Consider the following 13,564-nt stretch of genomic DNA (forward strand, 5'->3'; position numbering starts at 1 on the left):
GGCACACTTTTGCTCCGGAGAAGCTAAGAGAGGACAAATGCCCCCAAGAGCAACTGAGAGTGACATTTTGGAGAGAAGCTGAAGCCTAAAGAGGAATGTCCTGGGAGAAAGCCATTTTGAAATCAGAACTCCAGAGCAGACACCAGCCATGTGCCTTTGCAGCTGCAGAGGTTTCCGGATACCATTGGCCATCCTCCAGTGAAGGTACCCGATTGTTGATGCATTACCTTGGACACTTTATGGCCTTAAGACTGTAACTTTGTAACCAAATAAACTCCCTTTATAAAAGCCAATCCATTTCTGATTTTTTGTATCCCGGCAGCATTAGCAAACCGGAACAGAGTGTTTTTATCAACTTATGTTTAATGTAATTTTTGATAAGGTAGGATTTATGTCTGCCAATATGGTATTTATTTTCTATATATTTATGTCTCTTCTTTTTGTATTTATGTCTGCCTTCTTTTGTGCTAAATAAATATTTTTCTAGTGTATTATTTTAATCCATTATTGTTTCTTCTATATTTTTAAAATAATTTCTTCCTGGTTTCCCTGGGGATTACAAGAAGCATCTTAACTCAAAACAACCTAATTTGGATCAATACCAACTTAATTTCAATTCAGTACAAATATTTGCTCCAATATAGGTCTGTTTACCCTCCCATTCATTGTGCTATTTTTGTCATATAAATTACATCTTTATGCATTATGAACTGTCAACACAGTTTGTAATTATTGCTTTATGTAGTTGTCTTTAAATCAGAACAAAAAGTTTATTAGTAAAAATATATTCATAATGCCTCTTGTATTTACCTACATAGTTACCTTTACCAGTTTTCTTCATTTCTTTGTATGGATTCATGTTACTGTCTGGTATTTTTCTTTTTTCTTTTTTTTAATTTAAATGACCACGTGTGGCTAGTGGCTACCATATTGGACATATCTAGACCAATGGTTTCCAAACTTATTGAGAATTAAGTTATACATTTTTTATTTAAAAAAAAAAGAAACAATACCCAACAGTATAAAGGGAAAAGTCCAACCCCTCTACTCATCCCCCATACCCACTCTCCAGAGGTAATTTTTCATTTCATCCTGAATGACTTCCTTCAAAATTTCTTTTAGGATGAGTGTGCTCTGGACAAATTCTCTCAGTTTTTGTTTATCTGGTAATGTCTTAATTTATCCTTAAATTTTAAAGGATAATTTTGCTGAATATAGGATTCTTTTTTGACATTCATTTTCATTCAGTAATTTGAATATGTCATCTCACTGCCTGCTATCCTCTGTGCTTTCTAACAAAAATTGAGGTGTTAAGCTTATTAAGAATTCTTTGTATGTGATGATGTGCCAGTTTGGATATATTATGTCCCCCAGAAAAGCCATATTCTTTAATGCAATCTTGTGGGGACAGACTGATTAGTCTGTTGATTACGGTGGAATCTCTGATTAAATTATTTCCATGGAGTTGTGGGCCCTGCCCATTCGGGGTGGGTCTTAATTAGTTCACTGGACTATTTAAGAGTTGGAGCAGAGAGATGCTTGGAGATGTGGACAAAAGGATATTTGGGGTTCCTAAGCTAAGAGCTGAAGCTCAGAGTTTGCCCCACAGAAGCTAAGAGAGGACCCCCAGATGCATAGAGAGAAACATCCTGGGAGAAAGAAGCAAGGACACAGAGGAGCTGAGAGAGAGGAACCAAGACAGATGCCCAGAGACACTTTGGAGAAAGCCATTTAGAAACACACCAAGAGCAAAGGACCAGCAGATGTCAGCCATGTGCTCCCCAGCTGACAAAAGTGTTCCAGATGCCATCAGCTGTTCTTCAGTGAAGATATCCTTTATTGATGCCTTATTTTGGACACTTTTATAGCCTTAGAACTTTAAATTTGTAACCAAATAATCCCCTTTATAAGAGCCAATCCATTTCTGGTATTTTGCATAATGGCAGCATTAGCAAACTGGAACAGATGAGTTATTTTCTTTCACTACTTTCAAGATTCTCTCACTGTCTTTTGAGAATTTCATTATGCTGTGTTTAAGTATGGAGCTCTTTTAGCTTATCATACTTGGAGTTTTTTAAGGTTTTTAAATGTATAGATGAAGGTTTTCTGTTAACTTTGGAAGTTTTGGGCCATTATTTCTTCAAGCAGTTTTTCTTCCACTTGTTCTCTCTCTCTTCTCCTTCTGGGACTGCCACTACACTTATTTTGGAACGTTTATGGTGTGCTGCAGTTCTGAGACTCCATTTATTCATTATTTTTTCTTTCTGTTCCTCAGACTGGGTAATCTCAATTGACCCATTTTCACGTTCACTGATTCTTTCTTCTGCCAGTCAAAACTATTTTTTACTACTTCAAGGAATTTTTTGTTTCAGTTATTGAATTTTTCAAGTCTGGAATTTCCACTTAGTTCCTGTTTTGAAAAATACAATTTCTATCTCTTTATTGTTTTTCTCTTTTTAGTGAGACATTGGTTTCATATTTTCCTTGAATTCTTGAGAATGGCTTCTTTTAGCTTTTTGGACATATTTAAAATAGGTGATGTAACTAGTAAGTTCAATGTCTGGTTTTCATAAGAGAGAATTTCTATTGACCCACCCAACTGTAGGTGATAACTCTGATGGAATAATTTCGATGGAAGTAATGGCCCTGCCCATTCAGCGTAGGCCTTGATTAGTTTACTAGAACACTATATAGCCCAGACAGAAGGAGCAAGCTTGCTACAACCAAGAGGGACACTTTGAAGAATGCACAGGAGCTGAGAGAGTTGCTGCAGCTTACAGAGAAATTTTGGAGATGGCCTTTGAAAGCAGATTTTTGCTCCAGAGAAGCTAAGAGAGGACAAACGCCCCAAGAGCAACTGAGAGTGACATTTTAGAGGAGCTGCAGCTTACAGAGAATGTAACCCAGGAGCAAGCAGGCACCTAGAAAGGAATGTCATGGGAGAAAGCCATTTTAAAACCATAACTTTGGAATAAATGCCAGCCATGTGCCTTCCCAGCTAACAGAGGTTTTCCAGACGCCATTGGCCATCCTTCAGTGAAGGTACCCTCATGTTGATGCCTTATCTTGGACACTTTATGGCCTTAAGACTGTAACTTTATAACCAAATAAACCCCCTTTATAAAAGCCAATCCATTTCTGGTATTTTTGTGTTCTGGCAGCATTAGCAAACTGGAAAATAGGGTGAATAGAGATAATTATCTGGGGAAGGGGCTTATTTGGGAAGCTCTAACCCTGTTCTGTTTGCTAGTGGTTGCTATGCTGCTGGTTTTCATAGCTACCATGGGGTCAGTCTGCTGGTTTTCAATTCTACCATGGAGCTAAGAAGAGGCATTTCAATACAGGGTAAGCTAAAATGCTACAAATCTCACTGTTCTTAGTGTGATTCAACGAGTTTTTTGGAATAAATGCTGCTTGTATTGTTGGATGTTCTTGGTTAATTTCCACAGAACTGGAAAAGTTGGTTTTTTGTTTTGTTTTTACTTTTTCCCAGTTTGCTATTCTTTCTTCATTTTTTTTAGGATTGGATTTTCTGAGGTCCTGGTTTCATCATTCTAGAGGTGTATTTGCGAATCTCTGCCTTTTAGTTGGAGTGTTTGGGCAATTTGCACTTAATGTTATTATCAACATGAGTGGGTTGAAATGTAACATCTTACTATTTGCTTTGTATTCATCTAATGTAGTCTGTTTTCTTATTTTCCTTCCTTATTTTGACTTATTTAGAATACTTTTAGTATTCCATTTTATCTCCTGTATTCGTTTATTGGTATATCACTTTTATTTTGTTTTTTAAATTTAATTTAATTTTATTGATTGTTCCTCTAGGCATTGTTGCTGAAAGCCTTTTCTGGCAATCCCTGGGTGTCTCTGGTACCCTTTTAGAGGTTCAAGAAGTTGAAACTATTTTTGTTATGATACTAAACTTTTTGTTGTGTGAGGATTTTTTGATTGTTTTTACCTTTTTCAACTAATTTTCCCTTGTGAGTGTATCACTGAGTTTACCAGAGCTTACGTGATGTGTGAGGATCTTATTGTTCTGATGGCTAATAGATTGTGATTTAAAAGTTTTTCAGTTTTAATTTTAATAAGGTAAATATCAAGAGATATAACGTAAACAAAAAATCTTTGAGGTGCTCAGTAATTTTTAAGAGTTGAAAAGCTTCCTGAGATAAGAGAGATTGAGAAACACCTCTCTTGGTTTTGCAGTATGCATATTCAACATTTAATATCTACAAGTAATATTCTACCATTTCATGTAAAATATAGGAGCTTTGCAACAGTATGCTTTTGTTTCCCTCCATTATATTTGCTGTTATCATAAATTTTATCTGTAAATGTTATAATGCCCATAATATTGTGCTGTTTTCTAAAGAATATATATTATACAAATGAATATTAGGTTAGTTTAATATATAGTAGGACACAGGACTTTGTAAAATATTGAATAATTTCTCAGTATTTTAGTGCACATTACTTGTGTTGGTTTAAAACTGTATGTACCCCAGAGAAGTGTGTTCTTAAATCTAATCCATTCCTGTGGATGTAAACCCATTGTAAGTAGGATATTGTGATGAGGCTACTTCAGTTAATGTGTGACCCACTTCATTCATGGATGGGTCTTAATCCTCTAACTGGAGTCCTTTATAAATGAAATGAATACAGAGGAAGAGAGAGAGAGAGAGAGAGAGAGAGAGAGCCATGTAAGCAAGAAGCTGAAAGCAAAGAAACCCAGAAGAGAAGGGGAGACCAGCAGATGCTGCCATCTGCCTTGCCATGTGGCAGAGGAGCCAAGGATTGCCAGCAGCCAGTCTTCAGGAAGAAGCATTGCCTTGAGGCCTTGCTTTGGACATTTTTGTGGCCTCATAACTGTAAGCTAATCAGTTTCCATTGTTTAAGACAACATATTTCATGGTATCTATTCTTAGCATCCTAGGAAATTAAAACATTGCCTTATGCAATACCTAAATTTTAGATTGGAAAAAAACCACATTGTATTAGCCTCCTATTGCTGCTGAAGAAATTACCACAACCAAATGACTTAAAATAATGCAAATATATTGTTTTACAGTGTGGGTGTCAGAAGTGCATAGTGAGTTTCACTAGGCTAAATTCAAGGTGTTGATAGGGCTTCATTGGAGGCTTTCTGGTAGAATCTGCTTCCTTGCCTTTTCTATCTTCTACAGGCTGCCAAAATTCCTTGTCTTATGACTCCTTCTTCCATTTTCAAAGCCAGCAAGGTTGCAGCAAGTTCTTCTTATGCTGCCATCTTTTGGTTCTCCCTCCACTCCTTCCCTCTTCCAGTTTTTTTTTTTTTTTTTACATTTTTGTTTGTTGGAACAATAAAATAATGTCATAAAAAGTAATTTGTGGGTTTACTGAATGATCATGCATAAAATACAGGATTTCCATATACCTCCTCACCACCACTACTTACATTGATGAGGAAAATTGGTTACAATTAGTGATAGCATTGTTTGTAATTCTGTTTTTTAGTTACATTTTTTATAGTTGATGAAAGATTATTAAAGTAGTACTACTAGTAGTAGTAGTTAAGGTAGGGGTATTTTTTCCCCATATTCCCAAACTATTATTTTTTTTTCATACATGTCTTTATTTTATTACTCATCTACCCATACACTGGATAAAGGAGGTGTCAGTCACAAGGATTTTTAAATTACACAATCACAAGATGAAAGCTATATAGTTATATAATCATCACAGATCAAGCCTACTGGATTGCAGTTCAAAAATTTCATGCATTTCCTTCTGGCTATTGTAATACATTAGAAACTAAAAAGAAATATCTATTTAATGAGTCAGTAGTCATAATCATTTGTTAGATCCTAATTTCTTAGGAACTCCTCCCTCTCATTTGATCATCTCTCAGTCTTCAGGGATATCTGGGTAATGGCCAATCTAACTTATTTGTGCTGAAAAAGGGTTTCAACATTATGGGGTAGAGGAATGAAACTGGTTGAAATACTTAGAGAGAATGGTACCTCTGTGTTTCAGGGCTTATCTGGCGTAGGAGCCATCTGGAGGCTTTAACTTGCTGAAAAAATAAACTTAATAGGTACAACTTTCATAGAGTATTGGATAGAGCCAAGGGTATTCTTTAGGGTTTTCAGGAATACAGTTGGTTGGGGCTTGTTGTACTGTGGCAGTTTGCAGTATCCGGCTGAAGCTTGCATAAGAGTAACCTCCAGAATGACCTCTCGACTGTATTTGAAATCTCTTAGCTACTGAAACTTTATTTTGTTGCATTTCTTTCCCCCCTTTTGGTCAAGAAGGTATCTGTACTGGTTTGTATATAGTATGTCCCTCAGAAAAAGCCATGTTCTTTGATGCAAACTTGTGGGGGCAGACATATTAGTGGGGATTAAGTTGGAATGTTTGGATTAGGTTGTTTCCATGGAAATGCACCCCACACAACTGTGGGTGATAACTCTGATTGGATAGTTTCCGTGGAGTTGTGGCCCTACCCACTCAGCATGGGCCTTCATTAGTTTGCTAGAGCACCATATAAGCTCAGACAGAAGGAGCAAGCTTGCTACAGCCAAGAGGGACACTTTGAAGAACATACAGGAGCTGAGAGAGGAACTGCAGTTTACAGAAACATTTTGGAGATGGACTTTGAAAGCAGACTTTTGCTCCGGAGAAGCTAAGAGAGGAAAAACATCCTAAGAGCAACTGAGAGTGACATTTTTGAGGAACTGCAGCCTAGAGAGGAACATCCTGGGAGAAAGCCATTTTGAAACCAGGACTTTGGAGCAAATGCCAGGCACATGCCTTCCCAGCTAACAGAGGTTTTCCGGACACCATTGGCTATCCTCCAGTAAAGGTACCGATTGTTGATGACTTACCTTGGACACTTGATGGCTTTAAGACTGTAACTTTGTAACCAAATAAACCCCCTTTATAAAAGTTGATCCATTTCTGGTGTTTTGCATCCTGGCAGCATTAGCAAACTAGAAGAATATTGTTAATACCACAATGCCAGGGCCAGGCTGATCCAAGGGAGTCATATTCCATGTTACCAGGGAGACTTACACCCATGGGAGTCATGTCTCATGTTGGGGGGGAGAGTAGTGAGTTTATTTGCAGAGTTTGGCTCAGAGAGAGAGAAAGAGGCCACATGTGAGCAAAAAGTAGGCTTAGCTTCACCATTATAAAAATAAGTTTCATAAAGGCAAGGCTCAAGATTGAGGGTTTGGCTTATTAAATTGAGAGTCCCTGATGGTTAAGAGAATATCAGGAATTCCCCAGGTGGGGGCGTTTAATAGTTACAGTTTTTCTCCAGTCCCTCAAAGGACTTTTCAAATACCTTTATATTTTCTGCCCAAAATACTTTGGAATATATCAGGGTATTACAATAACCGTTACAGAATAACAGGATCTCATTCCCTATCCTAGGTCACATGTTACTACATTGTTTAAATAAACTAACCACACAGGATAAATATATAGTGTGCTACAGAAAATTTAAATTTTGGACAAAATAAACATCCCTTCCTATGGTCTCACACAGAAGTTGAAGTCTTAAAATAGGAACAGTATCATCCTTTACCCTGTATTCTGATTTACTTGATTCCTAACCAGATCAGCTTCATTCATATCTCTAATTGAAGTCTGATCCTTTTTCAACTTCTTTAACAGTTGCCGTATGGAGTATTGGTGACTTTCAGAGGTGCAAAACTCTAACTCTGAGTCTCAGGTGTCACACAGATACTCAAAGTTCCAAGGAACTACCAGTTTATACACAAAGAACACAGAGTCTCAGAATTTAGAGATAATAGTTAAAACTCAGGAATAAATGTGACTGCTGTAAGAGCTTACAATCTAGGAAACTTTACAGTGAGCCTTATTGAACATTCTGTACTCCTTAATCATCAATTGCCTGATCTCTGCCCACTTTCTGTCTCCTGATAACCTATGCTCTCAAATTTAATTCTCAGAGTTCGGTCATTATACTTGGTTTATATTAGTGAGATCATACAATATTTGTCCTTTTGTTTCTGGCTTTTTTCACTCAACATAATGTCCTTACTCACCTCATTGCATGCATCATGACTTCATTCCTTTCTGCAGCCACACAGTATTCCATCGTTTGCATACACCAGTTCACCCTTCCACTCATCAGTCAATGTACACTTGGGCTACCTCCATCCATTGACACTTTGAATAATGCTGCCATAAACTCCAGTGTGCAAATGTCTTTTCATGTCCCTGCTTTCGGTTCTTCTGAATATATACCTAGTAACTGGATTCCAGGATCATATGGCAATCCTATACTTAGCCTCCTGTGGAACTGGCACACTGTCCTCCAGATGGGCTGTACCAATCAACTTCCTTACCAACATTGAATAGGTATATTTCTCTCTCCACATCTTCTCTTACACTTGTATCTTTCTGATTAATTTTTAAACAGTTTTACTCACACACCATACAGTCCATCTTTGCTGGTTTGGAACTGTTATATACCCCAGAAAACGCCATGTTCTTTTTTTTTTTTTTTTTTTTTTTTTTTGTTTTCTTTCTTGTTTTATTTATATATTTTTGGCAGCAAAAGTTGTGTTTATTAAAAAAAAACCTGGACTATGAACACACTTCACTGCTTCAGATGAAGAACCCCAAGCTAAATAAAGACCAATATTAAAAGCAGCATAACTGGTTACTTTCTTAAAAGATACATAAAAAGAATCAAATGCTACAGTATAGGAAGACAATCACCTCCTTGTCATAAATCACAACTTCTTCCAAATAAAGAATATGACCCATCTGCCATATTGAATTGATATTTATTTCAGGACATGCCATGTCAAAATAAAACAAAAAAGTCAACCCTTGCCTTTAACAATAATATTGTATTATAAAAGCACTTTACCACTCCATCCTGTCTTTGAGCATAAGTTACTGGTATGTGGGCTAATGATTATCTGAAAGCATTTCTCTATTCAGATCCATAATCCAAGTGCTCTCTGAATATTACAAGGTGACAATAAATGGGATGTGAAGGAGGAAGAGGAAAGAGTGGGGAATAAAATTCTCCCAGTTAAAGGGTTTTGTTGTAATGAGAAGAGGAAGTATGAAGATGTTGTCTTTTCATCTTTATACTGTGTTAAGTAATGCTTAAAACATAAATTCAGCAGGCTGAGCTATAACTCAGAAATTTTATTCCTGCAAACAATGTATTTACAAATTTGTTTATTAACTTACACAGCAATCTCACAATAACTAGTAAAGAGGGTGCACTCCTAGTATATTTGTTTGCAATGTTTTAAGGGAAATACATATTGCCAGGGTGATCAGGTTCTAAATGGATTCAACAAAACATCGAAATGGTAAAAGTAGTTAAAAAAAAGAAGGCAAAGAAATAAATATCACCAAAGAAAAAAGATAAATTGTAGCTTAAATATAAAACTAAATCACTGGTTAATTAACCTAACTATACAGATCTAATAAAAAGCAAAACCAGCCTGAAAGATCCAACATTAAAAAAAAAAAACACTAAAAAGTAAGGCATAAACCTGCATAATATTGTTTTATTTCCATTCACTCCTTTCCCCTCTTCTTATACGTATGCTTTTTCAGATCTGCCTATAGGGGCTTATAAAAAAACTATTTCCTTCTTCATTCTGACCTCAAACATCCTGAGCAAAGTATTTGCTATTCTGCTGAGGGTTCTGTGTTGGTAAGTTTTAGATATTAAATTGTTTCTACTGCTTATAATAGTTTTGATCATAGTGCCAAATTTAAATTCATCCATTGGTTCTTCTTAAAGGAATTCGGCTTGAACAGTTCCTTGCCTGCACAGCATTTAAAGAGAAGGAAAGAAAACGCAAGCAAAAGTTATTGTTTAAAAAGGCTTTTCTAACAAATAAGAGTAACTCTAACTAGGAATTTTTTAAATCTTGGGAGAAATAGTTCATTAGAACTTTTTATTTTACCACAAAGAGTTAAATATTAAAAACCTGTACTGACTTATTCACTTATCTCTCCCAGAGTCTAATAAAGCACATGTGAAAGGGTCATTCATTTTGGTCAGAAATACATTTTGTTCTTCTAGTTGTAAGTACTCAGTATGTTCATTAGGATTCATTTTAAATATGCAACAGAACCCTTTTCTCATTCAAGCACTGCCCACCATGATAGCCGAGATTTGACCTCAAAGAAGGTCTAAGGAATTTATATCAGTACTCAAGAATAATTTTGGACATCTTGACCCAAGGCCTACAGCAAGTAGTATCCCTAAAATTTAAGGAAAATTCCAGTGGGTTTGGTCTGACTGCTGCCTTGCCATCTCCTGTTTGTTCTGAGGAACGGAGGGTGAGAATAAGTATTGGCTACAGGAGAGGTAAGAAAAACAGGGAGAGATCAAGTAGGTAGGCAAATGCTGTTGTAAATATATTGCTCCTTAATCAAGCCACACTTATACTGTTGATATTTCCATCATTTTGAAGCATACTGTCATAACATTAAAAAAGGAAAAAAATGTTAAGAAAATGTATCTAATTTTTAAAGTTATCACTGGAATATTCTGGAATCTTTTGGCTTTTTGTAAAATATAAATAATGAAGACACTGACTTTTTTTGTGCTTGTGAAGCTAACAAATCATCTCCACGAGACAAGCAGCAATGATGAACTGCAATACGTTATTACTGAAGGGAAAAGGTTCAAGCCAATATTCACACTGCAGTCAATGAAAGAGTAAGAGGGCCAAAGTAGTGAGCTTCTGGAGAAGTGTTGAAGATGCCATGAGGGATTAGCAAGAACAGCCTCCTTCACTGATGGGCTGCTCCTGAGGCTTTTCCAGTTTTATGTCAATCATGTCTTCTCTGCTTCTGTCCTGCGTGCTTTCCATTCCAGGCAAAGCTGCTGCAACACGTCGGAAGAGCTGCTTTACATTGTATCCTGCTTTTGCACTAGTTTCAATAAACATAACATTCAGCTCTTTGGCTTTCCTCTCTCCCTCCTCAATTGACACTTGCCTCTTATCAGCAAGATCTGTTTTATTCCCTACTAGCATGATGATAACATCACTTCCTCTTTCTGTTCTGACATCATCAATCCATTTTGTAGTTTGCTGGAATGAGTTAACATTTGTGATATCGTAAACTACTACGGCTGCAGCAGAATCGCGGATGTAACTGGGAATGAGGCTACGGAAACGTTCCTGACCCGCAGTATCCCACAGCTGCAGCCTGATTGTTCGATCTTCCAAATACATTGTTTTTGATAAAAAGTCAATGCCAATTGTTGCCTGATAGGTGTTGTCAAAACTGTCATACATGAATCTGGTGATCAAGGATGTTTTTCCAACGCTTTGCTCCCCTAGGAAGACGAGCTTGAATTTCCTCAGCGGATTCCCAAAGTCTCCGCCCGCGGACATGATGGAGCCGGAGGAGCTGCCGCCGCCTCAGCCCAGAGACCTCCCAGACCGACGCTGCTCCAACCGGCTGAGGAAAAAAGCGAGAGGAAGGGCAGGCGCCGAGCTCTCTTGACCCCTGCAGGGCCCGGCGGAGGAGCAAGGTTGGAGGGCAGGACTCCTCCACAGACAGGCAGCCATCGCCTCCGCCGCCTCCCAGCAGAGTCGCCTAGCACCAAGCGAGGCCTGCGACTGGGAAGGGAAAGAGGGCGGGTGTCGAAGGAGCCAAGTGTGTGCTCGGGGTTCCCAGGGCAGGCTTTAGTCCCTACCACAGCACCTGGCAGGGAAACTGGGATCAGAGAAGCGGAGAGTGGCAAAGCCGGAGCCCGCAAACGCGCCTGGGACCTCTCCCACACAGCAACTCAGCTCCCACAGCTGTCGCCGCCGCAGCCGAGCCTGCTGAGTCGCCATGTTCTTTTAATCCATTCTTGTGGGTGTAGATCTATTGAGGGTGGGACCTTTTGATTATGTTGTTTCAATTGGGATGTGACCCACCCAATTCAAGGTGAGTCTTAATCCTTTACTGGAGCGCTTTATGAGAGGATAAATGGTAGAAACACAGAGAGAGGGGGCAGAGATATAAAATGCCCAGTGAAGCAAGAAAGACTCACAGGAGCTGAGAGAGCAAGAGAATTGAAACCAGAACCCAGGAGAGAAGGACCAGCAGATATTGTCATGTGCCTTCCCATGTGACAGAGGAACCCCAGATGACAGCAGCCTTTCTTCAGAGAAGGTATCCTCTTGTTGATGCCTTAATTTTGATATTTTCACAGCCTTAGAATTCTAACTTGCTACTTAATAAATCCCCATTGTTAAAAGCCAATCCACTTCTGGTCTATTGCATTCTGGCAACTTTAGTGAACTGAAACAACATCTTAAGTGTACAGTCAATGACTTCTGGTATAATCAAATAGTTATGCATTCACCACCACAATCTATATGAGAGCATTTCCATTTCTTCCACAAATAAAGAAGGAAAAAGTAGACCCCATACCCCTCCCTTATATCCCCATCACTGATATTTAGCTTTGGTATATTATCTTTGTTACAATTAATGAAAGAATATTACAATGTTACTGTTAAGTATAGATCCTACTTTGCATTAATTGTGTTTTTCCATATACCATCCTATTTTTAACACCTTGCAATGGTGACATTCATTTGTTCTCACTCATATAAAAACTTTCTTATATTTTTACATTTAATCATCATCATAATCCATTCTAGGTTTCACTTAATTAAACTGTCCCAGTTTTTATCCTCTTTCTTTCTTTCTGGTGCCATACATGCCCCTAGCCTTCCTCTTTCAACCATACTCACAATCATCTTTGTTCAGTACACTTTCAGTATTGTGCTACCATCATACAGCATGGTGCTATCCATTTCTGAATCTTTACAATCCATCTTGTTAAACATTCTGTACTCCTTAAGCATCAAATGTCCACTCTACCCTCTTTCTATTTCCTGATAACCTGTGTCCTCAACTTTAACTCTCAGAGTTTGCTCATTATAGTTAGTTCATATTAGTGAGACCACACAGTATTTGTGTTTTTACTTCTGGCTTATGTCGCTCAACAAAATTTCCTCAAGGTTCACCCATGTTGTTGCATGCATCATGAGTTTATTCTGACTTACAGCTCTTTATTATTCCTTTGTATGTATATACCACAGTTTGTTTATCCACTCATCAGCTGATGGACATTTGGAATGTTTCCATCTATTGGCAATCATGAATAATGCCACTATAAACATCGGTGTGCAAATGTCTTCATGTCCCTGCTCTCAGTTCTTCTGAGTATATACCTAGTAATGGGATTGCTGGATCACACGGCAATTCTATGTTTAGTTACCTGAGGAAACACAAAACTGCCTTTCAGAGGCTGTACCATTCTACATTCCCACCAGCAGTGAATAAGTGTACCATTTTGCCACATCCTCTCCAGCATTTGTAGTTTCTGTGTGCTTGTGTGTGTTTTTAATAATGGCCATTCTGGTTGGTGTGAAATGATATCTCATTTTGGTTTTGATTTTCATTTCCTCAATAGCTAGTGAGGTTGAGCATCTTTTCATATGCTTTTGAGCCATTTGTATTCCCTCTTCAGACAAGTGTCTATCCATATCTATTGACCACTTTTAAA

The 13,564-nt window shown here is 37.8% G+C and overlaps 1 protein-coding gene across 1 annotated transcript; it reads right to left on the bottom strand.

Moving 5' to 3' along the window:
- Positions 1–8,528: 8,528 nt before the first annotated feature.
- LOC119511466 (ras-related protein Rab-6A-like) lies at positions 8,529–11,825 on the bottom strand. Its single transcript, XM_037805899.1, has one exon. It carries the CDS (start codon positions 11,388–11,390, stop codon positions 10,764–10,766), a length of 627 nt encoding a protein of 208 aa, XP_037661827.1. The 5' UTR covers positions 11,391–11,825; the 3' UTR covers positions 8,529–10,763.
- Positions 11,826–13,564: the final 1,739 nt, after the last annotated feature.

The sequence above is a fragment of the Choloepus didactylus genome, chromosome 16, assembly GCF_015220235.1.
Source record: "Choloepus didactylus isolate mChoDid1 chromosome 16, mChoDid1.pri, whole genome shotgun sequence".
Taxonomy (NCBI): domain Eukaryota; kingdom Metazoa; phylum Chordata; class Mammalia; order Pilosa; family Megalonychidae; genus Choloepus; species Choloepus didactylus.

Excerpts from the sequence above, each read along its gene's own strand:
- LOC119511466 (XM_037805899.1), bottom strand. The coding sequence starts at position 11,390 with ATGTCCGCGGGCGGAGACTTTGGGAATCCGCTGAGGAAATTCAAGCTC.